Source organism: Pseudorasbora parva, chromosome 15, assembly GCF_024679245.1.
Source record: "Pseudorasbora parva isolate DD20220531a chromosome 15, ASM2467924v1, whole genome shotgun sequence".
Taxonomy (NCBI): Eukaryota; Metazoa; Chordata; class Actinopteri; order Cypriniformes; family Gobionidae; genus Pseudorasbora; species Pseudorasbora parva.
The window spans coordinates 18,571,899-18,596,384 of record NC_090186.1 but is presented as its reverse complement, the minus strand read 5'-3'; the positions used below and the strand labels follow the sequence as shown (position 1 = coordinate 18,596,384).

At 36.5% G+C, this 24,486-nt stretch overlaps 1 protein-coding gene and 1 long non-coding RNA gene across 2 annotated transcripts; one reads left to right on the top strand and one right to left on the bottom strand.

Moving 5' to 3' along the window:
* Positions 1-30: 30 nt before the first annotated feature.
* Positions 31-4,769, top strand: LOC137041875 (uncharacterized). Its single transcript, XR_010898167.1, has 3 exons — positions 31-104; positions 1,588-1,770; positions 4,632-4,769. It is a non-coding gene; the product is annotated as an uncharacterized lncRNA (long non-coding RNA).
* On the bottom strand, positions 1,777-19,749 carry rsph3 (radial spoke head 3). Its single transcript, XM_067418548.1, has 9 exons — positions 19,448-19,749; positions 16,801-16,888; positions 16,434-16,575; positions 15,539-15,684; positions 4,642-4,845; positions 2,871-3,033; positions 2,665-2,751; positions 2,421-2,493; positions 1,777-2,299 (listed from the first exon to the last, which is right to left on the bottom strand). The coding sequence occupies exons 1-8, from the start codon at positions 19,558-19,560 to the stop codon at positions 2,423-2,425; spliced, it is 1,014 nt and encodes a 337-aa protein (XP_067274649.1). The 5' UTR covers positions 19,561-19,749; the 3' UTR covers positions 1,777-2,299; positions 2,421-2,422.
* Between the last annotated feature and the right edge of the window lie 4,737 nt (positions 19,750-24,486).

Here is a 24,486-nt window from a genome sequence, read left to right as displayed (position 1 = left end):
ATTTTTACATCAAGAGTCAGAAGTTTACTTGGGGGAAAAAAAAAATATTTCAAAGACAGAATAATGTCCTGTATTTGGGTACTAGGAACAGGTGCCTTGCAAACGTAAGTGCAGCGTTCAGAAATATTATAAGGTGGTAAAACAATGTGGCACTGTTCATGTACGATTTGTGTGTGTGTGTATGTATATATATATATATATATATATATATATATATATATATATATATATATATATATATATATATATATATATATATATATATCCTATCTATATCAGATCTAACATTTGGCAATGAATATTAGGCTACATAAGATTTCCCCCTCTGTACAGGTATACCTTCTTTGTAGGATATATTGTATATTATTATTATCATTATTATTTGTTGATTGGAAGTTTTTATATTGTCAAGATATTGTGCCATCAGTTGAATACAATGAACTGGCTTTATGGCTACAAGACAGCATCTCTCTCTCTCTCTCTCTCTCTCTCTCTCTCTCTCTCTCTCTCTCTCTCTCTCTCTCTCTCTCTCTCTCTCTCTCTCTCTCTCTCTCTCTCTCTCTCTCTCTCTCTCTCTCTCTCTCTCTCTCTCTCTCTCACACACACACAATTCACTTTACACAACTTGAACATGTTATACACAAATGTAAAAAAGTGAGTTATACTCTCATTCTTATAAGTCCATGTGCTATCTAGGACAGCTAAAAAAAAATCATTACTTGATTCTGCTCTTCAATACTCTGTTGAGAATATTGTGCTGTTTTCCCCTTGTATCACTCAAACATTTGCACATTTCTTATATTATTTGATCCATAAGCTTTTCTATTAGCATATTCTTACAAATAATATATAATGACGCTTGTAATTTTCGCTTGTCTGACAGAGAGATAGATTAATATGTTGAATGGAACATTTCCCCAGTCATTGCAATGGCAAAAAAATGTGCCAATCAACCTAAATTCACCCTATGTGAGTGTGTGCTTATAGGCTACTTTGGAGACTAAATCAAAGATAACAAAATCGTACAAAATAAGAACATTGCGTAGTACATCATCATTAGGCTAGCTAAATAAACGTGTTCTCCACTGCTTTAACCTCAAGAATGATAAACAGGTAATTTGATCAGTTATTCACTAGACTAGAGACCCATTAGTACAGTCATTACATAACTACAGACTACATCATCTCAATGTGAAAAGGATGAGGCATTGCACCTGTGCTTGCTAAATTTCTCACAAAAATGTATGTGTAACATGAGGTCAAGCTTATTCAGCTCTTTCATTCAAATGACTGCTGCAAACTGTTGAATTATTAAAGGTAATCGTTTATCTGAGAGAGAGAGAGAGAGAGTTCTATAGAAACTGTCTAGAATAGATGGCGTTTTTGCCCATACAAGGTCTCCCAGTCCAGCTTTTATGTCGTGTTTACTCTGAAACCTCATGTTTGAATGATGTACAATAGTAATTAGGTCATTTTAACATTTACGTCGGTTGAGTTCTGAATAAGTAAGTACACTGTGATGTGACTCAGAGGTCTTTCCTTAACGATGTATTTATATCAACACGCCTGTTTCTATTTATGTTGCAGAGAGCTGTACTGACGGAAGTGAAACTCCGATTCACGTAGTGGGCGTGGTCTTAGGTGCAGCTGACCAATGGAGAAGCAGGATTAAAATAGAGCCGTATATAGGCGAGGTAAATGAAAGCTGAAGCGGAACCGTCGAACAGTTCACTTCACGGTGTTTAGTAGTCAAAGGACCAGACGGGACAGGTAGGCGGAAAATGAAGTAGTCATTCCGCTAAAAATATATCTTTTTTATTAAGTTTAATTAAGTCATAACGAGGGCTAACATCATCTCAGTACATATCATGGTCAATTTTTTGAGGACAGCTCTTTGTACATCATAACACATTTGGGGAGGACAAACAAAAAAAACGAGCCATTAATATATTTCAAATAATGCCGCTTTTACAAACTCTAAATATTAAGGAGAGTCGATCACAAGTTTCCCATACAATACACCTGCATTACAGCAATAATGTGGCCAAGATTTTTAGTTTGAGTGAAGGAAAGTATTTTTGACTCCGCAGCGCCTCCTACAGTGCAGATCTTGAACAGTTTAGTGACAGATTAAATCTAGTTAGCAGTATAAAATAAAAATGTATCTTTTTCGCAATTTTATTCAGATAATATTCATGAATACTATATGTATAATAATATGAAAATTCATTAGATTTTTTATAAAGAATGCATGAACCCTTTAATATTTTCCAGCGTCTTTCTGGTTTCTTGGTATGACCTGAAATGAGAATAGACTAAGGTTAACTCTTCACCTCAACTATTAATTAAACTGATATTACTTAAAACATATTTTTATTTTACAAATGTGATAAAGTGATTCCATTTTTGATCATGTTTACCTCTAATGGAAATCAGTTTTTTTTTTCACCTGAAAGGCCTCAAATCTTTGGGTAGTGACGTCTTGAATGAGCACTGTGGAAGAACAAGACATTCAAATTATGCCCAAAATATTGTTATCACAGCCTAACAGATCTCACCAAGATAATAACAGACTTGATCGTTTAGATAATCTGTATTATGTATTAGTCACCAGAAAATCATAAAAAAAAGTTAAAACAAAAAATAAAATAAAAATGCACTTACTGTCAAGCACTGTTCTTGCTACATATCTGTGTTCTAAAGTATTACTGACTTCTTCCATCAGCCAAGGGAGGAATTCAGCCTCTATATCTGGAGCAGAGATAATGAACTGTCATAGACAGTATACTGGCAATTCATGTATTAATTATTTAATGATATAGAAGTTAATTAATACAGAGATTAAGTTTCTCTGTTTTTCATTCACTTGCCTCTCTGTACAGGGTCATAGAAGTACCCACAATCCCTCAGATTGGAATAGACTGAGGGCAACAAATCAGACAAGTACTGCTGAGCAAATGCTCTCGCAGCAATTTTATCTGCTGTCTCCTTCTCTTTTTCCAGCACTGCCTTCTGTTGCTTTATCCGGTTCTCCTGCATTGCATTAAAATACATTGAAAATACCATTCAATTAAATATTGATATTACCACTCAGAAAATATATTTTGCCTCCTTAGTTTAGGTCAAGAAATGAAGAAAAACTGTTATGGTTTTACATGATATGCAATTTTACTGTAAAATACTGTTATTTTTTTTTTTTTACTGGTTTATTTCATTCATGTTTATGCATTATTTTAGTCATATGTTTTAAGGGCTGTTCACACCAAGGACAATAACTATAACAATAAAATAGTTCTAAAATCATTATATAAATATAAAGAATAGCAGAGTTCACACCACACATATAATGATAAGGGAACAGAGAAACATTATTGTTAAAATTACTTTCAGATAGATTTTTTACAGCCAGATTGAATCATTCCTGCTTTAAAGAGCTTAAGAATTTAAAGTGGCAGATGGCATAACGGCAAGATTATTTTTAGAATAGACAGAAAGATAATGTGAACATTAAAGGATTTGTTCACTTTAAAATTTAAATTACCCCATGATTTACTAACCTTTAACCCATCCTAGGTGTCTTTCTTCTTTCTGATGAACACAATGATGCTTCCAAGCTTTATAATGGCAGTGACGGGGTCCATTGAGTTTGAAGCTTAAAACATATAAAGCTCCATGGGGTTAATAAAGGCCTTCTAAAGCGAGTCAATGGGGTTTTGTAAGAAAATATCTAGCTTTCACCAAATCACCATCCATAATCAACTTATACAAAAAGTGTAACGTATACGCCTTTCACGGGTCAAAACGCTTGCGCTACGTTCTAGTGATAAGTTGTGTTACACTTTTTCGTAAGTTTAATATGGAAGGCAGTCTGGCAGAAGCTAGATATTTTACTTTATAAAGTTTTAAATATGGATATTTTTCTTACAAAACCCCATTCACCCAAGAAGGCCTTTATTAACCCCACAGAGCCATGTGGAGTACGTTTATGATACATGGATGCACTTTTTGAGCTTCAAACTCAATGGACCCTGACACTGCAATTGGAAGTGTCAGGATATTTATTAATATAACTCTGAATGTGTTCATCAGAAATAAGAAAGTTATATACACCTAGGATGGCTTGAGAGTGAGTAAATCAGGAGGACCTTTTCAGTTTAAAGTGAACTAATCCTTTAATATAGTTCTCGTTATAGCTATGTTTATAGTTATCATTTTTGGTGTAAACAGGCCTTTACTCCGATGTGTTTTGACCTTGTGCACCGTATGTGAGTATTGGTCATGGCTTGTTATTTAACACCTGTATTATCATAGTTGTTTTTAGTAAGGCAAGAAGCAGTTTTTGGGAGTGCAAGTAGATTTTATGTATTACCATTATATCACCTAATTAAATATGCGGTTTTTAGTTTAGCAACCAATACAAGAACAAATACTTCACACTTAACTGGAGTACAATAAAGTCTAGTTCAGGCCACAATGCACCTACATTTAGCCACTAAATTGTACCGTTATTTCCAGACAACGCATTTGTTTCTTTGGACTGTTTCTCTGTTGCCATAGTCTTTACCTCTGACTCAATTAAAACCACAAACATGATGTTTTTGTCTGAGCATCATGTGGTGTTTTGTTTCTAGTGATTCTCACCTTCTCCACACGGAGGCGCCGTTCCCTCTCCTCTAGCCTCTGTACCTCCACCAGCTCAGCATCACGGATCTCCTTGAATGTCTGCTGCTGGGCCCTCAGTTTGGCAAGCTCCTCCTCCTCCAGCACTTCCAGCAATGCCTGCTCTATTGTCTTCCCCACCAACACCTGCAGCACGGGCTGGACCTCCACATTAAAATCAAACAGCTGTGGACAAGACAAACAAATGCAAATCTTACCATTGGGTATTGATCAGCAGATGTAGGCCCTGTTTACACCTGGTGTTAAGATGTATATTGGTCATTCAGATCACAAGTGGATGACGCTAAATACAGGCGTAGACAGGGTCTAAAACGTTTTGAGCTTTTCCACTTTCTACTACTTTCAGAGATAGTCAAAATGCATTAGACCAGACTGCTTTCATAGTGTAGACGCTCATGTGGTGGAATGTATTCGAACAGCCGTGAAAGGCAGACTGACTTAATGTGTAAACATTATGAGAAGTGCCCTAGCCAGATTTAAACCTTGTGAGCCAGAGATACAAGCACATTGTTCTCTCACCTTTCGTGATTTCTAAAATGCACTCACAGTTTTTGGCGTGGTCTTGCAGCTGTCAGAACAGAAAAAAAATCTGATGCTCTCCATATATTTTTCCATTGTCTATGTTGGATCGTCATCATATCGTCTCGTTCATATTCAGTGTTGCCACAGTTACTTTAAAAAAGTAATCTGTTTACTGATTACTCCTCTTAAAAGTAACTTAGTTACTTTACAGATTACTTGAATTTAAAAGTAACTAAGTAAGATTACAAGTTACTTTATTAGTTACATTCAGTAGTTGTGACAACACCCCTGCCACCTCAACATAGAAATGACAACCGTTTTGCCAACACTCACCTAATTGAAAGTACATTTTTAACAGTAACGTCAACAATGACATTTTGACATTTTAAGTTGAAATTAAAAAATATTTCTTTAAAAAATACTCTCCCCGAGACGCAAGAGGAAATATATTTTTTACTAAGGAAAATTACTCAAATAGTAACTCACAGTGACTTGGATAAATTACTTTAATCTGATTACTGGTTTGGAAATAGTAACGCGTTAGATTACTCGTTACTGGAAAAAAGTAGTCAGATTAGAGTACTGCGTTACTAAGTAACTTACTGGCATCACTGTTCATATGTAAATTGCACAAACTTATTTTGTCCATTAGATTAAAAGATCTTACATTTACCCACCCATAGACCCGCTCCTCGAAGAAATCAGGACTAAAGTGGTTGAAAGTGGACTAAAGCGACGGATTAAAATAGCTGTAAACAGATTCTTATTAAAGGGGTGGTTCCATGTTTTTTTTCTAGGGTGGTTGTGTTTATGGGGCACAGTATAACATGTCTTAATACTTCTTTTTTTTATATATATAAAAAAAAAATATATATATATATATATACATATATATATATATATATATATATATATATATATATATATATATATATATATATATATATATATATATATATATATATATATATACTTAATACGCCGTATTTTTCTTATATTTGACCTTTATTCCACACCGCTGGCTCCACTGTCCTTTGAGCGGCTTGTTTGCTTCCTGCTTGGTCCGCAATGGTCTTAGATTGGTTAGATGGCCAAATGTAGTTTCCTGTATTTTTATAGGCTGAAGTGCCAAGCACAGGTTGTCCGGAAACACCACACCCCTTACCATTACGGGCAGAAGTCACATCTGCGGGGACTAGCAAGGGTTTATGATGTCACCAACCCGTGAAGAAGCTCGTTGTAGTTCAAACTAGCCGTTTTTGTAGGCAATAAACTGACATAACTAAAATACTTTAAAATACAATATTTATGTTTTAATTGAACTTTCAGCGCTGTAACTTTGCAGATACTGTTTATGCTCAAGCAGCAACATTACACACTAACTAAAGTTAAAAAAGTGAAATCGCATGCAACCACCCCTTTAAACAAATATGTATTATTGTTGGATTTTTTGTTATGATAGGACAGCGTACACAAGATGCAAAGTGGAAGAGAGAAAGTAGGGGAGAAAGATTCGCAACAGCCCCTATGATTGTTTGTGATTTGGTCTTAGGGTGCTTTCACATCTCTAGTTCGGTTCATTTGGTCCGAACCAAGGGCAAACAATTATACATTGTTGCATTTTTCAGCTTTTTTGGTTCCTTTTCACACCACACTGATTGCTTTGGTCCGAACCAGTTGAAACAAACCAAAATGCAGGCACAACATCTACATCACTCATTGGTCATGCCGTATTTCCTAAACTGCTTTTCGATTGGTCAGAATTTACGTGTGGAAAAATTCCAACAGAAAAGGAAAAGCCTAGCCTGACAAGCCAGATCCACATCAAGATGTTTGGTCTGGAAACTCACCATTGACAGCTCAATCCGAGGGGCGGGATAAACGGTTGTCTTTTAAACTCCCTCTGCATGGGAAAGGATAGCGCTACACCAACCAGAGCAACGAAGGTGAAGCGGAGCTAGTTGACAGATTAAACATTCACCATATCTGGTCGGCAAAACTCTGAACATATCTTCCCTTTTTAAGAATGACTTCAGTGCAGTTCTTTGTTCTTTTCTCAGAGAAAAGCTTAACTTTAACGCCGCATTCACACGGGGCGTAGGCGTTAACGCTTGACGGAGGGCGTGGCTGAAGCTGGGTGCTGACGCGATCGTCATAGTGACAACAGCCAATCACATTAACTTGCCGCTTGGACCAAAACACAACACAAAAAAGCGCCTTTTTTGGTTGTATGTGCGAGTGCGATTGCCCGTGTAGTTGTTGTCAGCGCACTGCACAGGTGCACGAAGCTGTTAAGTACATTAAATCCTGAAAAAGCGCCGACAGCGGGAAGAATATCACGTAGTGGTCCAGGAGCTGCGTCTGGATTTTTAACGGTCTGTGGTCTGGATGGTTCACGGAGCAGTAATGAACGCAATTGGCTAGCGTCTGCTGTAGGATATTTGCATACGGCGATCTGATTGGATGACGCCTGTGCTGGCGCTTGAAAAGTTGAGAATTCTTCAACTTCTGCCGCTTGCAACGCGAGTGAAGCGCCGCGATGGAACCCACAATTCAGTTCGGCAACGGATGATGTCACCCATTTAAAGTAAATGGGAAGCGTTAACGCCTACGCCCCGTGTGAATGCGACGTAAGTCTTCCAGAGTCGCGGTTAAAGCTGATTTGAAAGACCGCCGTTCGCCACTTTCTGTGTTTACTAGAAGCATGGAAGCAACTCGGCCGTCGTCATTATGTTAAGCCCCGCCCACCAACTCTATTCACGTTGTGATTGGCCCGACCAGAGTTTGGCGTTTACAGCTCAGAAGAGTATTGAGAGTTGCTAGACGACACTCGCGGGCAGATTAGATTTGCTGCCGCTAGGGTGCGTCTAGATTTCTAGGCTAGGAAAAGCCAGCAAACTACACAACTATGGAGAGACGACTGCGCGGGCTGGTTTTGTCCCTGGCCATAATCTACTACATTGTGTGTATTTACCACAGAATGCAAACAATACATTTCTTTAAATGAAGTGCGGATGCGACTTGAAAATAACGTTCAAATGCACTGCGAACGGTAATCACTCGTCACTTCAAGTGAAGGCGTGCATTAATTATTCTTAACTCTGATATGCTCATCTTCTGAAAATATTGCCAACGATCTATCAAGTAGTGTCATGCACATAATGTCAGCGCAGCAGACTATGGCAGCTGGTTTAGTCCAAAAATGATCAGTACTTTGGCAGTTGGTTCTGTTCAAGGTCGGATCACATTCTCACCACAAACAAACCACTCCAGAGTTTGTTTGAAAACGTACCGAGACCACCTCTTCAAGGAGTTCTCAGTATGCTTGTTTGGTCCGCTTTTGTTGCGCACCCGAGTGTGATTGTTGCTTTCACACTTGACCAAACGAACCACACCAAAGAGGGAAATGAACTCTAGCACGATTTAACCAAACTAAATGAGGCAGGTGTGAAAGCACCCTTAGTGACTTAGAAGTCCTCTTGACTAATCCTAGCATTTCACAGGTTTAGGAGCTAGTTCTAGTGCTAAAATGCGTTGTGAAATACTCCAAGAGCAATTTAGAAGTCCTAACATTAGGGGCCCTATTTTAACGATCTGAAACGCAAGTGTCAAAGCGCAAGTAACTTTGTAGGTGGGTCTCGGCGCTGTTGCTATTTTCCCGGTGGGATAAATGGCTCTTGCGCAAATCTAAAATGGGTTGGTCTGAAGTAGCTTCATTATTCATAGGTGTGGTTTGGGCGTAACGTGAATAAACCAATCAGAGCGGCATCCAACATTTCCTTTAAAAGCAGGTGCGCAAGTTCCATTATGGATTGCTATTATTATGGCGTATTTACCAGGCGCACGCCAGGAGCGGTTCACAGCCGAGGAGACTGATGTTCTTGTAAGAGCAGTGAAAGACAGAGAAGTTGTGTTGTATGGGGATGGGAGAAACAGTTAAACAGTTTTTTTCAGTTTTTCAGTCGATTTTTTTTCCTGGTTCTTGATGGACAAACCAATTTGTCAGATGTCCTTATATACATATATGTCTTGCCACTATTGGGCAAACAGGTCTGATCCTTAATTACTACAATTAGCCTGAATAATTTGTAAGCTAGATGTATGCCTATTTTTTCACATCTTCGTGGCACACCACAATGATTTCCGTCATCTCATGTGTTAATATTTTTTTAGTGTAACAATTTATGATTTGCAAAAATAACTGTTGCATCTGTGTAGATTACATGAGCAAAGTGTATGCGCTGACTTTAGACTAGGTTTTTTTCTGGTCAGTGGCGCAATTGTTTAATGGAACAGCAAAATAGCACCAGGGATTGTTTGCGCCGGAACACGCCTCCTTTTTTGCGCTGAACCGCCCAGGGAGCGCAAGTACATTCACTAGTTTGGCGACGTGCTTCTGTGGAGGGAAAAGCACGCTTTGCGCAGGTGCAAAATAGGAATGACACATGCGTCGGTGTACAAAGTCAATTGCGCTGGGTGCAAGATAGGGCCCTAGGACTGACACGCCCATTAGTTTCCATTAGGCAAGTTAGATACTTTTAGCCTTAAGATCTTTTGTGAATACGGCCCCAAGTCTTTAGTGCTTAAAATCAGATAGATACAACCTCAGATGAACAACAAGACATGATTTCAATATGACTTTATCAGTCTCTCACATGTTCTGCAGGAATTTTGGCTCACTCTTCTTTACAACATTGCTTCATTTCTTTGAGGTTTGTGGGCATTTGTTTGTTTGTCTTGAGGTTCCACCACAGCATTTCAGTCTGGTTGAGGTCTGGACATTGACTGGGCCATTGCAACACCTTGATTCTTTTGTTTTTTAGCTATTCTGTTGTAGATTGTCTGGTGTACTTAGGATCATTGTCCTGTTGTATGACCCAATCTCAGACAAGCTTTAGCTGTCGGACAGATGGCCTCACATTTGCCTCTAGAATATTTTGGTATACAGAGGAGTTCATGGTCGACTCAATGGGTGCATTTACATGCACACCAGTAAGCTGATAACTCCAAAAAATCAGCTTATTGAAATAACCAGTTTTCCCCGTTTGCATGCAAACCAGTAAACTGACAACGCAAGTAAACCGCGTTTACATTACTTTATTAATAAACCGAGTTATTTCCTTGTAGTGACGTCAAAAATAATAATGTTTTTCAAATGTTACGTCAGTTGTGGTGTTAAATAAAGCGTGCACAGTGTCAGCAGGAGATTTACGGCTCATATTATCCCTTATGCAGTTATGCAGCATTTTGACTTAACCTCTTCTAGGCTACTTCTGCTGCATGAGAAAAGAGAACACCTCTTTATAATTTTCTGGGTCTTAAAAGAGTCTGCGTTTGTGATTATGTCCTTATTTAATTAAAAAAAAAACGCTAGCTCGCTCTGGATGAATTTAAATCTGCTCTAAGTTTGCGTTTTTGTCACCTATCACACATGCGCACACTGAAAAAAATGACTTTGTGGTATTGTAAAATCTATTACATTAATTCATGTAATTTATACATAGTAAAATCAAGATTAAGTTGGAACTATATATCTTATGTAAAATTTACACAATTTATTAATGTAATAAATTAACTGAGAAGAAAGAGTACATTTTACTATATATTTACAAATAGTATTTAATGTTTTATAGTCACAGCACATTCACCTAAAAATACTAAGTAAATTTTAATCTGAAAAGCAAAGTGTGTTTGAATCTGCCCGGCCGTTTTTGTTGTTGCTCAAAAAGATCCGGTTCAGTGGCAGAGACGGTCGGTTTGGGATGTCGCTTTTACATGGCTGACTTATTCTCGGTAAGTTCTGACCTTTCTATTTTAGATTTGTGATAACGATGTTCTTCGTTTTGATGGTTTGATTATTGCATAGATGTTACGGTTTAAAATTGACTAAAAGTGAGTTTTAATCACAATAACGGTAGCTAAAGCTAAAGCATTATCCACTTCTATAAAGTTGAGACTGGTGTTTAGTCAAAGATAGAGGGGATTAAATGTAGTTAGCCACGTTCTTGTAGAAAAAGTCACCCTGTCTGGTTAACTTCAAAATAATTTAATGTTAGCTGGCCGTGATTAAGTGCTGGCTGCCTGTGTGTGTGTCCTCTAGCTAATGTTAGCATTTTTTAAAAGTGTCTAAGTTAGTTGTTTTTATATCCACTGAAAATTTCACAGCAATTATTATATCAAAGCATAAGTTAGTCTGCACTCTGCACTAAAGAAGGAAAGTTTGGATGGCAGGTGAACTCTGATACCAAATAAGCATTGATGTATAACGTTAGCAACAAGTGCATGAATGTCAGCAATTCTATTTTAGTGAGCTAACGACATGAAGGTCCGGTCACCTTTTTAATGAAAATTAAATGTAATGTTATAAATGTAATTCTATTTCTTAAATGGAATTGTGTTCTTTCTTTCTTACAAACTGTATGCAGGAGGACAGTCGCAGTGTTGCTGCTGAACATATCCTTAAGATGGTCGTCCATGGAGCTGATTGAGAGGATCCAGTCGATGAATGAGCATTAAGGAAAAGTGACCATTCTGTTTCAGCTGGACAATGCATGTGCTCGTCATTAAAGGGTTAAGTTAGTTCAGTTCAGTCAAAAATGAAATGTGTGTCATTAACTCCTCTCCCTAATGTCGCTCCACACCCGTAAGACCTCCGTTCATCTTCACACACAGTTTAAGATATTTAATATTTAGTCCGAGAGCGTATGGAAGTGTATGCACACTATACTGTCCATGTCCAGAAAGGGAATAAAAACATCATCACAGTAGTCCATATGAGACATCAGTGGGTTAATTAGAGTCTCTTGAAGCATCCAAAATACATTTGGGTCCAGAAATAACAAAAACTACGACTTTATTCAGCATTGGCTTCTCTTCCGCGTTTGAATCTTTATTTGAGGATTGAACACAAACACGGAAGAGAAGACAGTGCTGAATAAAGTCGTAGTTTTTGTTATTTTTGGACTCAAATGTGATACATTTCACATTTGGCTGAACTAACCCTTTAATGTTAGTTATGCCACTGTTGGCTGCTGATGTTTAGTTGAACCAAACATGGTTAATTCTACAGTTATTGTAAATTATAATGAATGTACCTTAACTACTTAATCAGTTGATGTGAACATTACTGATTTAATGGTTAATTGTAAATTTTGACATAATAAACTGTTCAACTTCATTGTATTTATGTGTGATTTGTGATAAATGTATTTGATGCAGAGAACATTATTACATTTATTTGGTTTAAAATAGCAACATTTACATAATAATAGTGAGTAATATAAATTAATTCAACTAAGTAATTCAAAATGTCAAATGGACAAACATTATAAAATCTACTTAATTACTTCATAAGAGTAAATAATACAGATTTATAAAATTTTCACAATAGTTATGCTTCTTTTAAAATTAAATTTACTTGATTACTTTTAATAAATACAACATGCTAAGTTAAATATAATTAAGTAACATTTACTTAATGTCTTTGCAAATGTTACATTTATAGTTAAGTACATTTTACTTGATATTGGCAAGTAAGTTGTACTTGATATCGCAGCAGTAAATTTTACTTAGAAAAACTGAGTGCAAATTGTTACAAAGATTTTATCAAGTAAATCTTACAAGTTGTTTTTATCAGTGCACTTCAATAAGCCGACAGAAAGCAGGTGAATGCGTTTACATGCAGAACGAAATCGAGGTAAGAGGAAGAAAACTAGCTGTCCCGACCTGTTTATGCATACGCCATTTATGACATTCCTCTGATAAAAAAAAACGGGTTACGGCGTTTACATGACCATGCTCATTGTGGCTTATTGGGCATAATTGGCTTAAGAACGTGCATGTAAACGCACCCAATGACTGCAAGGAGCCCAGGTCCTGTAGCTAAACAAGCCCAAATCATGACCTCTCCACCAGTGTGCTTGACAGTTGGTATGAGGTGATTTTGCATTATAGCCAAACATCTCCACTTTGGTCTCGTCTGTTCAAGGGACATTGTTCCAAAAGTCTTGAGGTTTGTTCAGATGCCACTTTGCAAACCTGGGCTTCCATGTTTTTTTTAGTGAGAAGAGGCTTTTTCCTGGCAACCCTTCCAAACATGCCATACTTGTTCAGTCTGTCTTTTTCTAATTGTATTGTCATGAACTTTAATATTTAACATGTTAACTGAAGCCTGTAGAGTCTGAGTTGTAACTCAAGGCAGGGCCGTGCACCGGGGGGTGGCCCGGTGGCTAGAGCCACTGCCCCTCTGCCCTCATCGGCTAAGGCGCCCCTCTGCTTGTATCCCTTCCCTCCCTCACCCCCAGAAGATTCCCATAAAAGCATTCTGTCCCTCTAAAAATCCACTAATTCAGCTAATCCGTTCAGTGTTTTCCCGCTCGCTTCGCAGCATCGTTCAGTCTGTTGCTGTGTCTGCTCTCTGTTGAGACTGCAGTTCCAGAATGTCATCCCAATAACAGGTATATGACAAACTAGGCTGCAATCCAGTAGTTGAACCGCGGAATTAGTAGTTTGGTAGTTGTTTGTTTGTTTCAACATTGCAAACATCGATTCAGAGCTCCAGCATGCCAGAGGCTATATCGTCATACACTGTTTACTGAATATTTATCTGACAGTTTGTCACTCTTTAACTCCTGTAAAATATATTTCAGATTCTAATACATTTTATGAGTTATTACTAGTATCTATAACATGCGTCATATTTATGATATTTTATTAAGACCATATTAATTGTATACACAATTTTAAAAAAAGTAAAAGGATATTATAAATATAAATAAGTTATAGGGTAGCCTACAATGGGGTTAAATGCACAACCTAAGAAAAATTTGCTTTTAATCATGTCTAATGTCATACTTCTCTGTAGCAAAGTTTGCAGTATTTTTTTTATTTTTATGAATAAAATAATTCATTATTGTTCAGGAAATAATAAAATGTTAATATAAAAATATTTTTAAAATACAGAAACTATTATTAAGTAAATAATCTGAAAACACTGAATGAATGAGATCCCATAATAATTTAATAAAGTTTTACTTATTTATATATAGTTTTATTTATTATAAATATGATGATTATCTCTAAGGTGGACTGGACACCCAACTTAATATATTATATTTACCATCTGAATCATGTCATGTCAACAAATGTTAAAGTCAGTCAGCTGTTTATTATCATGTTAAATATGCCTTTTACCCCATCCCATACTTTTACATATTCTGTTATTGAAAAACTGTTGTGTAATATTTACAAAAATCATAAACAAGACCTTTGTTTCAAAATATATTCAATAATTTTAGTGATTCTCATTTGCTACTTAAATCTTAACTTTTAAAACTTAAAACTTTTTGGATGCATAATTACAACAACATTAAATTAGCACTAAAGCCTAAAAATTGTATTTACAGTATGATGGTAAAAGGTCTGTTATTCATTCTCTATATTAAGATGATACTCAACCCCTTTATAGTGCCCCCTTTTTTTTGGTTTGGGCCACTGCCCCTCAAAATGTCTGTGCACGGCCCTGACTTTAGGGTTTCTTCAATTTCTCTGAGCATTGCACAGTCTGATCTTGGGAGAATTAGCTGGGACTTCTAATCCTGGGAAGATTGGTCTTGAGTGTTTTCCAGCCTTGAATGATCTTTCTCACTAAAGAATGATAGACTTCAAATTGTTTGGAAATGGCCTTGTAACCCTTCCTAGACTTAGGGGCAGTAACAATTGGTTCTCTAAAATCATCACTGATGTCTTTCCTCTATGGCATTGTGTTAGCACACGCATGAGACCAGCAAACTGCCAAAACTTTTGCTTTTATAGAGGTAACACACCTGCTGATGATCAATTAATCAAAGGCATTTGATTAGCAGTATACTTATTAGGATATTCTTAGTTTGTCACACATTGCTTCTCCGGTTTGGTCTAGATTTTGTAAATAAACCATGTCACGGTTTAATATGTCATGTATTGTTGTTCATCTGAGATTGTATTTACCAAATTTTAGGACCTGCCAAGGACCAGATGATTTGACCAGACCAATGACCAAATGGCTTCAGATACATGTCACTTTACTCACAACTGATTGGTCCTGTTTTGGTTTGCAATATCTAACCCAGAATAAAACCTGTTATAAAATATTTTAACAATTCATAAAAGATGAATCATTTTTGTATTGATATAAAGGTTAGGTTCATGATTTTGCTGTAGTTTTTCAGTACATCGTGATTTGTTGTTTGCTTTTGGCATCTGGTAAATCGTTTTGACCCTGGTGACATCGAACTTAATGAGGGGATTAAAGAAAAAGCATCTAGAAAAAAGCTAATTGGCAGCATCTATACTGCACCTCTCCCTCTTCTATCTGTGTGGCTGCATCTCGTCCGGTTTTGGCTGGGATGAAGAGGGGAGTTGCTGGTTTGTCCAGGAACATGTCTGTTTGGCATTCAACACTGACATCCTCTATACGATCACTCAGCTCTTCCAGATACGTCTCTAAATAACACATCAGTGAGAGATTTCATCAATTGATTTCTGGGCTTACATGCATGTGAAGATGCATGTCCATTCTGAGATTTACACTTAAAGCGTTAGTTTACCCCAAAATTTAAATTAGCTCATGATTTACTCACCTTTAAGTCATCCTAGGTGTATATGATGATCTTCTTCCAGACGAACACAATCAGAGTTATATTAAAAATGTCCTGGCTCTTCCAAGCTTTATAAAGGCAGTGACTGTTGGGTCATTTTTGTCCATAAAAGTGCATCTATCCATCATAAAACTGCTCCACATGGCTCTGGGGGTTTAGTAAAGGTCTTCTAAGCAAATCAATGCTTTTGTGTAAGAAAAATATCCATATTTAAAACTTTATGGAATGAAATTAGTACTAACCTTCTACCGGAAGCTGGTTATTTTAGTCTATAAACTTATAAATATGGATATTTTTCTTACACAAACACGCCACTTCTCTTCAGAAGTCCTTTATTAACCCCCCAGAGCCATGTGGAGCAGTTATGTGATGGATAGATGCACTTTTATGGACTTCATAAACGAAACAATTCACTGCCATTATAATGCTTGGATTAGCCAGAACTTTTTAAATATAACTCTGATTGTGTTCGTCTGAAAGAAGAATGTCATATACACCTTGGATGACTTGAGGGTTAGTAAATCATAGGCTAATTTTAATTTTTGGGCGAACTGACCCAAGCTCTGCTCACTGAGCAAAATCATTCATATATACCTGTCTGTAAATCTATGTTCTTTCTGCCCTCTAGTGGTTCTGGTGTTTTCGGGCCAAACTGCTCCTTCAATCGTTTTCTGGACATAGCTCTTCTTCTGGCCTCCTGCTGTCTCAGGAACTCAACTGGATCGGGCTGAGATGTCTGTTAAACACATTTATATCCTTTTATATTCCATTCATTCATCATCTCTTATCACAGTATCATACAAACAAACATACATTGTCCTATGGTTCATAATAGTAATGAGCTTTTTGGGCTGGTTTGTACTCTCTGGTATTTTGACATTATGCTGTCAGTCAGACTACACATATACAAGAACTCTTGTATTATAAGAGAGATTTCTAATCTATCTGCATTGATACTTACAGTGGGTAGGATATGTTGAGCATATGTATTTCCTCTGACAACACGTCGATCATACATGATGTTTCCATAACTGCTCTGTTCTTCATTTCTGCATCATACCATGAAGAAAACATACATACATATATATATATATATATATATATATATATATATATATATATATATATATATATATATATATATATATATATATATATATATATATTAATGTGTGTGTGTGTGTGTGTGTGTGTGTGTGTGTGTGTGTGTGTGTGTGTGTGTGTGTGTGTGTGTGTGTGTGTGTGTGTGTGTGTGTGTGTGTATGTGTGTGTATATAATAGTGCTGGGGAGAAATGTATCATACAATTAAATAAATTATTAATCGCATACAAAATAAAAGTTGCGTTTACATAATACAGGGTATATGCAGGAGTCCTGAAGTTAATTTCAATACCTTTTTAAGACTTTTTAAAGACCTTCTCAAAATATTTTAAGACCTCATCGCACTTTTAAGTTCTAATCGGCAACAAACCTTTAATAAACAGTTGTAGTCGAATGTAAACTTAAAATCTCTATCATAGGAAAATGTTGTATTGTTTATATTGCTTATCTGTTTTACAACGTATGGTGGGCGACACATTACCTAACTGCGCATTTCGCCAAATACATGACGTCACCCGTAGACTGCGCTCGCCAGGGATGGAAATTAACTTTTTTTAAAGTCTACCACTCCATGTTTTTACCAGCCACTTTTTTGTTTTTAACAAATTAATACTACAAGCTCTACAATACTTGGGCAGTTTATTTAATCTCAAGTCTCAATGAAATACTGACATTTTCACGATGATTTGTGGTCTTTTATGGCTTCCAGTTTTATGGTTTTTAGTCCCAAGAATGAAACTATTCGTTCTGGCATCTTTGAAGCGTGTTGACAACACACCGAGCAGAACATTGTCAGAATGGGATGCACCGAAATCAAAATTCTTGGCCGAAACAAAAAAAGAAGAAACAAAAGCCGAAAACCGAAAAAATAAAATTCAAACTAGAATGTTTAACTCGACCTCACTCATGTGTACATTAAATAATAATGTACAGGCCTACTGGCCTGCAGAAAGGTACAGAAATTGAATGAAGTAATCAAATGTAAAATAACTGCATATTTAACTGTTTAAATGAAAGATTAATCCTTATTAAACTTACAAAAGCTATTCAATCAAGAGCATTGTTTAATGTCAAACTAAATATAAGGACATCACTCAGGCAGCAGTAAAGGCTACTGCACCTTTAAGACCTGAGGCAGGGATATGCTTGTCTTTCTCGACTGTGCATACTATACAGTTCACTTAAGGCATATTCAGACTATGTCTGCTCGGATACTCATCAAGATGGACATGATGACATACTTCTTGTGTGAGTTTGTCCTTTTAAGCGCAAGACTTGAAAGAAAACTAAATATTTGCGCGCTGTGAGACTCGCGCGCGCTCTCGGATGATGCACAGCGTCAGATCTTTTCTCAGCGCGCGCGAGTCTAACAGCGTGTCTTCACGCGAGTGATGCCGGAGAAAACGACTGGTCATTTGCGCACATACGGCAGCACTGGCATGCATTGAACAAAGTTTACAAAGAGGTGAAACAGCTCGGTAGGTGAAGCGAGTTTACCCGCCACAACTCTAAATCAGCCGCATTTGGCTGGTGGCAGTGCTTATTTCCATCCGTGGCGCGCGCGCTCCGAGCCGATCTCAGACTGCTCGCCCCGTTGTTTTTTAATACTTATGGGGATGAAAATAAATATATTCATAAATACTTTTTGGAGTCAAACTCTTTTGACAAAGCTTGAACAAAATACTTTCAAAATTTAAGACTTTATAAAGCCGTGATAAGACTTTTTAATACTTTATAAGGGTCTTAATTTTCCCAAAATTGATTTATCACCTTTTAAGACTTTTCAAGACCCCGCGGATACCCTGTAATATGTGTGTGTACTGTGTATAATTATTATGCAACGTTATAAATACACACATGCATGTATTTAAGATTTTTTTTTTCTAAAAATGTATATTTATCTATAAGATAAATTATATATACAGTATATGCATGCAAATATTTCTGAAATATATATATATGCATGTGTGTATATTTATATATAACGTTACATAATAATTATACACAGTACACACACACACACACACACACACACACACACACACACACACATATATATATATATATATATATATATATATATATATATATATATATATATATATATATATATATATATATATATATATATAACATATATTACAATAACAGTTACCGGTTATTATTATTATTAAATGTAATGTCTGGTTTACAGTACTGTGCTCTTCCAGTCTTTCAAACACTCTATCCAAGTAATTATTACTACCGTTAGTGTTGTACAGTAAAATAACTAACTTAAATGCCAGAACAAAACCCCCAAAATGGCTTATTACCGATGTTCAAACTTCAAAGGACTAACAATTATGAAAAAAATAATAATCAATTGATATGTGTCAGGAAGTTATTGCGTCAAAACATAGGAACATCTTAAATGTATCAGTCTATAAATTACATTCAACGTGTTTACACTATTATACTGTCAAAATATGCAAGCTGAAGTGAGATGTGGTGTAACGTTATGACTCACAGCAGCGGATCGGCTTGTCTGTATTTGTTGCGGTTGGGAACCGCACGCGGACGGCTGGAAAACGTGTAAACTCCGCTCTGCGTTTCGTGTTGTGGCTGTAAATTAGATGCCATTTTTTCCTTTTAACTGTGATATCAAAAGTGTGTCTGAAGGCTGAAATTGTTAACTTTTGGTTGTTGAGAGCTGGACTGGCATCTATTGCTGCTACAGTTGTTGTTACTGTTGTTACCATGACGACTGAATCTAGCAACAGCGGTCCGCTTTGTTTACTTCCGGCTCGGATAAACAGGTTTAATTTGACCCCACGCCTGGATACCACCACAGGCCAATCGTGGCTTAGCAACCGTAACTACGGGGGGCGGGGCTTAGCGAAGGGTCAAATGCTTTGAGTTTGAACAGTATACTTTTTAGTTTACTGTAATTAGTTGTTGTAATTATTAAAATAAAAAAGTTTTACATTTTGCACAAAGAGCAAAAATGTATTTAAAATGATCCCATAACAGTGTAACGTAAAACAATGAACTCTTTATTTACATAATAATCTCTTAACAAAAAAAACGTGTTGAAGAAAAATCAAGTTTAAGAGAAGCTTAAACAAGTCATTAGTCAGTGTGTGTCAGTAACCACATAAGTGTAATAATTAAAGTTTTACCAGAGGGGGAAAACAAAATATATCTGTTTAAAGGGTAACTAAACCCCTGTTCACAGCCTAACTCCGCCCTCTGGCAATATTTGAAAAATGCTGCAAAAGTGGGCAGAGCCCAGCGGAGGCAGAGGGGACGAGACGAGGGCGGCGCTGAGCGGGGGGCGTGCACCTGAGACCCGTAGTGACAACTTGTTTGACAGTTGTCAGACTCGCAAAGATGGATAGTGACTGGAGTGAGGACAGTAGTTTTGCAACAGAGCAGTCATCTAAACTAGAGGACTTTTCTCCAAGTGGACTGGAGGAGGGTGAAATGTCTGTAGACACAGAGTTTGTAGGCTCAAACTGCCTTTAACTCCCGATGCGGACGATGCTTTCATTCATTCATTCATTCATTCATTCATTCATTCATGCTAGCGAAGCAGCAGCGCAAGAGAGAATGAGATCACTAACTAATCTATGAACACTGAACAGCCATATCCTTATACTGAATGCCACTAAAAAAGCGCAGGATCAATAAGTTCAAACCTAATAGCCTATTACAACCGATTTCCTCATATTAAATATTCCTCATGCATTAAATAAAAGTTAGACTACATACGCCAGCAGTCTAGCACGTTACGGATTTGTTGTTTGTTACCACGGCAACCATTTGCGTGTCAGGGTTTGTCTGAAAGCGTCTGAGGTATGAAAATTATCTGTAGACATGACAGGCGGCAAAAATATCAGAAGAAAAGCTAAACATGTACTTACAACTGCATTATATATCTGTATTTTCTTAATTAGGATGTTGAAAGCAAGTGAAGAGAACTTCTAACAATGCTACACTAACAACTATGCTAATTAACTAACTAGGCTACACAAATTAATCTAAATAACTATACAAATGGCTGTGCTAACTAGATGATAATATATGCTATCCTGATAATTTTCTATACTCGCAATTACAACTCCTGACTCGCTACAGAGGTTTTGAACTGAAACAGGATGCTTTTATACCAGGGGTGTGGTGAGCTCGCGCCAGGGGCGTTGTGAGTTCCCGCCAGGGGCGTGGTAGTGAGCCGTTGGAAGTACAAACCTACGTAACGAAGTACCATAACGTCCAATAGGAAAATTCAACTGCAGTAGCCACCGTTCAACCTTAAGAGGGCAGCACTAAGACGTTTTTACACCATATATTATAGAATTTAAACACTTTAAACCCAACTGTCAAAACATTTACTCGACTCAATGAACAATAATAATAAAGCTCCATTCTTGCAGATCATTAACTAAAAAAAGTTGTTCTAGGGTTTAGTTACCCTTTAATAATTCAAATCTGATAATGTGCACAACGTAATAACCAGTAGGGGGAGACAGAAACCATATTGCCTTCTGAGAACAAAACTGAACAGATGGAGCACGGGAGCAGCTGCAGAACCTGACAAGAAAAAGGCAGGTTTACAGTTGCTATAATATTGTGAACATAGTAAGTTTACTAATGCATGCACTGCGCAAAATATATGTAGATCTACTGGATGTAAAAAACCTTGTCTTTTTTTGATGTTGTAATAGTAGGACTCAAGGCCTCTAACTTTCCGTTTGTCCCATCCACCATGTTTAGATGGAGTTCACACTGATTTCTGGGGCATTTTCACTTGTGTATTTTGGTCATGCCTGCCTGAAACATTCAGAGCATTTAGTCTTTTTAGTGTTTGTTTTTTTAGCATTATTTTTATACTTCCTATTTATTATTATTATTATTATTATTATTATTATTATTATTATTATTATTATTATTATTACAGTGATTGTTTTTGAATTAAAAAAAATGCAAATGTGTGACACAAGGAAGTGGTTTTGGGTTCTTAGTCTGAAAAAACAAAAGGCCGATGCTCGTGCTAACAAAAATCACCGCAAATGTACACTGGGGGTTTAGTGCTCATTGTAAACAACACCATGGCCATGATTAAACCGTAGCCTGTACAACAAGTTACAACAGTGTGCATTATCAAGCATTATGATGCATTTTGATTGCCATGCTTTTTATGCATGTGAACTTTAAACATCCGTCTGTGGTGTATAACTATTTTTATTTTTAGTTATTTTTTTAAAACTCAAATGTTCTGTTTCATTTTGAAGCATTTCTAACATTAATATTACAAAGCATTGTTTTTAGCCAAAATCTCCTGTGAGCATAAACGAGACCTTGGGACGGACCAAGGTAATTCTTAGAGTAACAGTAGGCCTAAATGTTGTTCCAGATAGTGCTAGGGGTATCATATGAGTTACACGAGTAATGTAATATGATTACTTTTAATTCAAGTAATAAAGTAACACATTACTTTTAAATTTGCAACAAAATATTTTAGTTTTTTTTTTCCAAACATCTAACGCAAGTTACTTTGTTTTCCCATTTATTGACTGACAACTCTCTTGTCCCCATGTGAGAAATTGAGAGTACTTATTGTTTTTGTGTGAACTGAGTGAACTTGATGTGTATTGTAGTCCTAGACTAAATGTGAGCAGGCATTTAATCATCTTGCTGTACAAAACATATTAAGTATTCCTTAAAATAATATAAAGAGTAAAAATGCACTACTTGTTAAATAACGCAAATATACTTTGTGTATTCAATCTCACTTTTTTAACCAATGTCATTGCTGCTGACCTTCACTGATCCAATTCAACAATACCAATAAGCAAAAATGGATCCTATAGGCCCATTATACAATCCAGATTGGCAGCACAGCTGAAAGGTTTGTTTGAGCTGCGACTTTTACTGCTACAGGCGTGAATTTGCATTTCCTACAGCCGGAGGCTTATTCATTTCACTTTTGGTGTAAAAGGGCCTTTACATTTTCCAAAAATACCTCTGCAAGTACAAGCAAGCCAAGCACATGTAAGAAATGTAACTTAATGCATTACTTTCCATAAAATGTAACTAAGTAATGCAAAAGTTACTTTTTAGGGAGTAATGCAATATTGTAATGCTTTACTTTAAAAAAAGTAATTTTCCCCAACACTGGATCTGAATATGTGAACTTCCTGTGAAAGAACACTATCAGATACTGAATAACACTTATATAAATATATTTTTGTGCCTTCTAAAATATATGTAAAAAAACCCAACCTTTTACTAACTACTTAAATATATTTAGTCACTGGACTATATGGATAGTTTACCCAACAACGTGAAGCACAAAAGTAGACATTTTTTTCCGTAAAATAACAGTTCAGAATGAGCCAAATCCCCCCAAAATAACAATCATGATTAAAATTATTTGCCTCATATTATACACTGTAACAATGAAACCTTATGGCTTTGCAGCAACTTGAAGGTGAGTAAATGAGATGAAAATGGTCAAGTTTGGTGAACTATTTCTTCAAGGAAAAACCTATATTTAGCGGAACCGAGCGATCATGGGTTACCACAGCTTGATTACTTCAGCAGATCTCACGGTATTGTGGCTACTGCTGCACGCTAAAATATTTTTATAACATATATTTCTATCTTTTTGTTGTTACTACAAAATAGCATGACATGATTGGTTCTCCCTCCATTAGTCCTTTCCATTGTTTATGCATACTTATCTTGGTTTCTCATTACATAATACAGTGTGTGCGAGATCTGTTGTGTTTTCTGCTCGTTACTCATTTTATTTTTAGAGCATCTTTTTCAGTCGTCGTAATTGCTGTTAACGTTTGCCTGTTTAGACTATGCCATTGGTTTTGTGTGCATTGTTTGAGAAATTCAATATGAATGTACCCTATTTGGATTTGTTGGTAATCCAAACCTTGTGTCGCTGAATAGTCACTAATTGGTTGTTAATTTAACTTTAAGCTTTAAAACATTCATTATGTAAAGTTCCCATTCATCACTCTATAATGAGCAAAGAGGAAGAACCTCTGTGTTATGTAACTAAGCGACCTCTGTCCATGAACACATGCTACTATTCACAGTTTCATTATGTAACATTTGTCCCTTGTTTTGTCTTTAATGACTGTTTAGTGGCTTGCATTGCCAAGATTTAGTGACTTTTGAAAACACAACGTCTTAACCTGAAAGGCATTTCCACTTTGTGAGGTGAACTTTATAAATATGTCAAAAAAGTTTGCATCAGTTGTTGATTGCTATTAAACTGACTATATTATATATTAATATAGAGCATGATGCTTAAAAGCTTGATGCTTAAGAGCATGCTGCTTGTACTGTATGTCATGTGTCTTGATACGGATCTTGAGAATATTTTCTAGCACTACTAATTACAGACTAATATTAGTGTGTGCACATTACTATAGAATCCATGCTGAGTGACATTTGACACACTGCAGCCTTTTTCTTAGTAAGGCTGCCAGAGGAGGAAATAGGGGTATATGTGTAGATATGTGAGACGACAGACCAAATTCAGCGAAA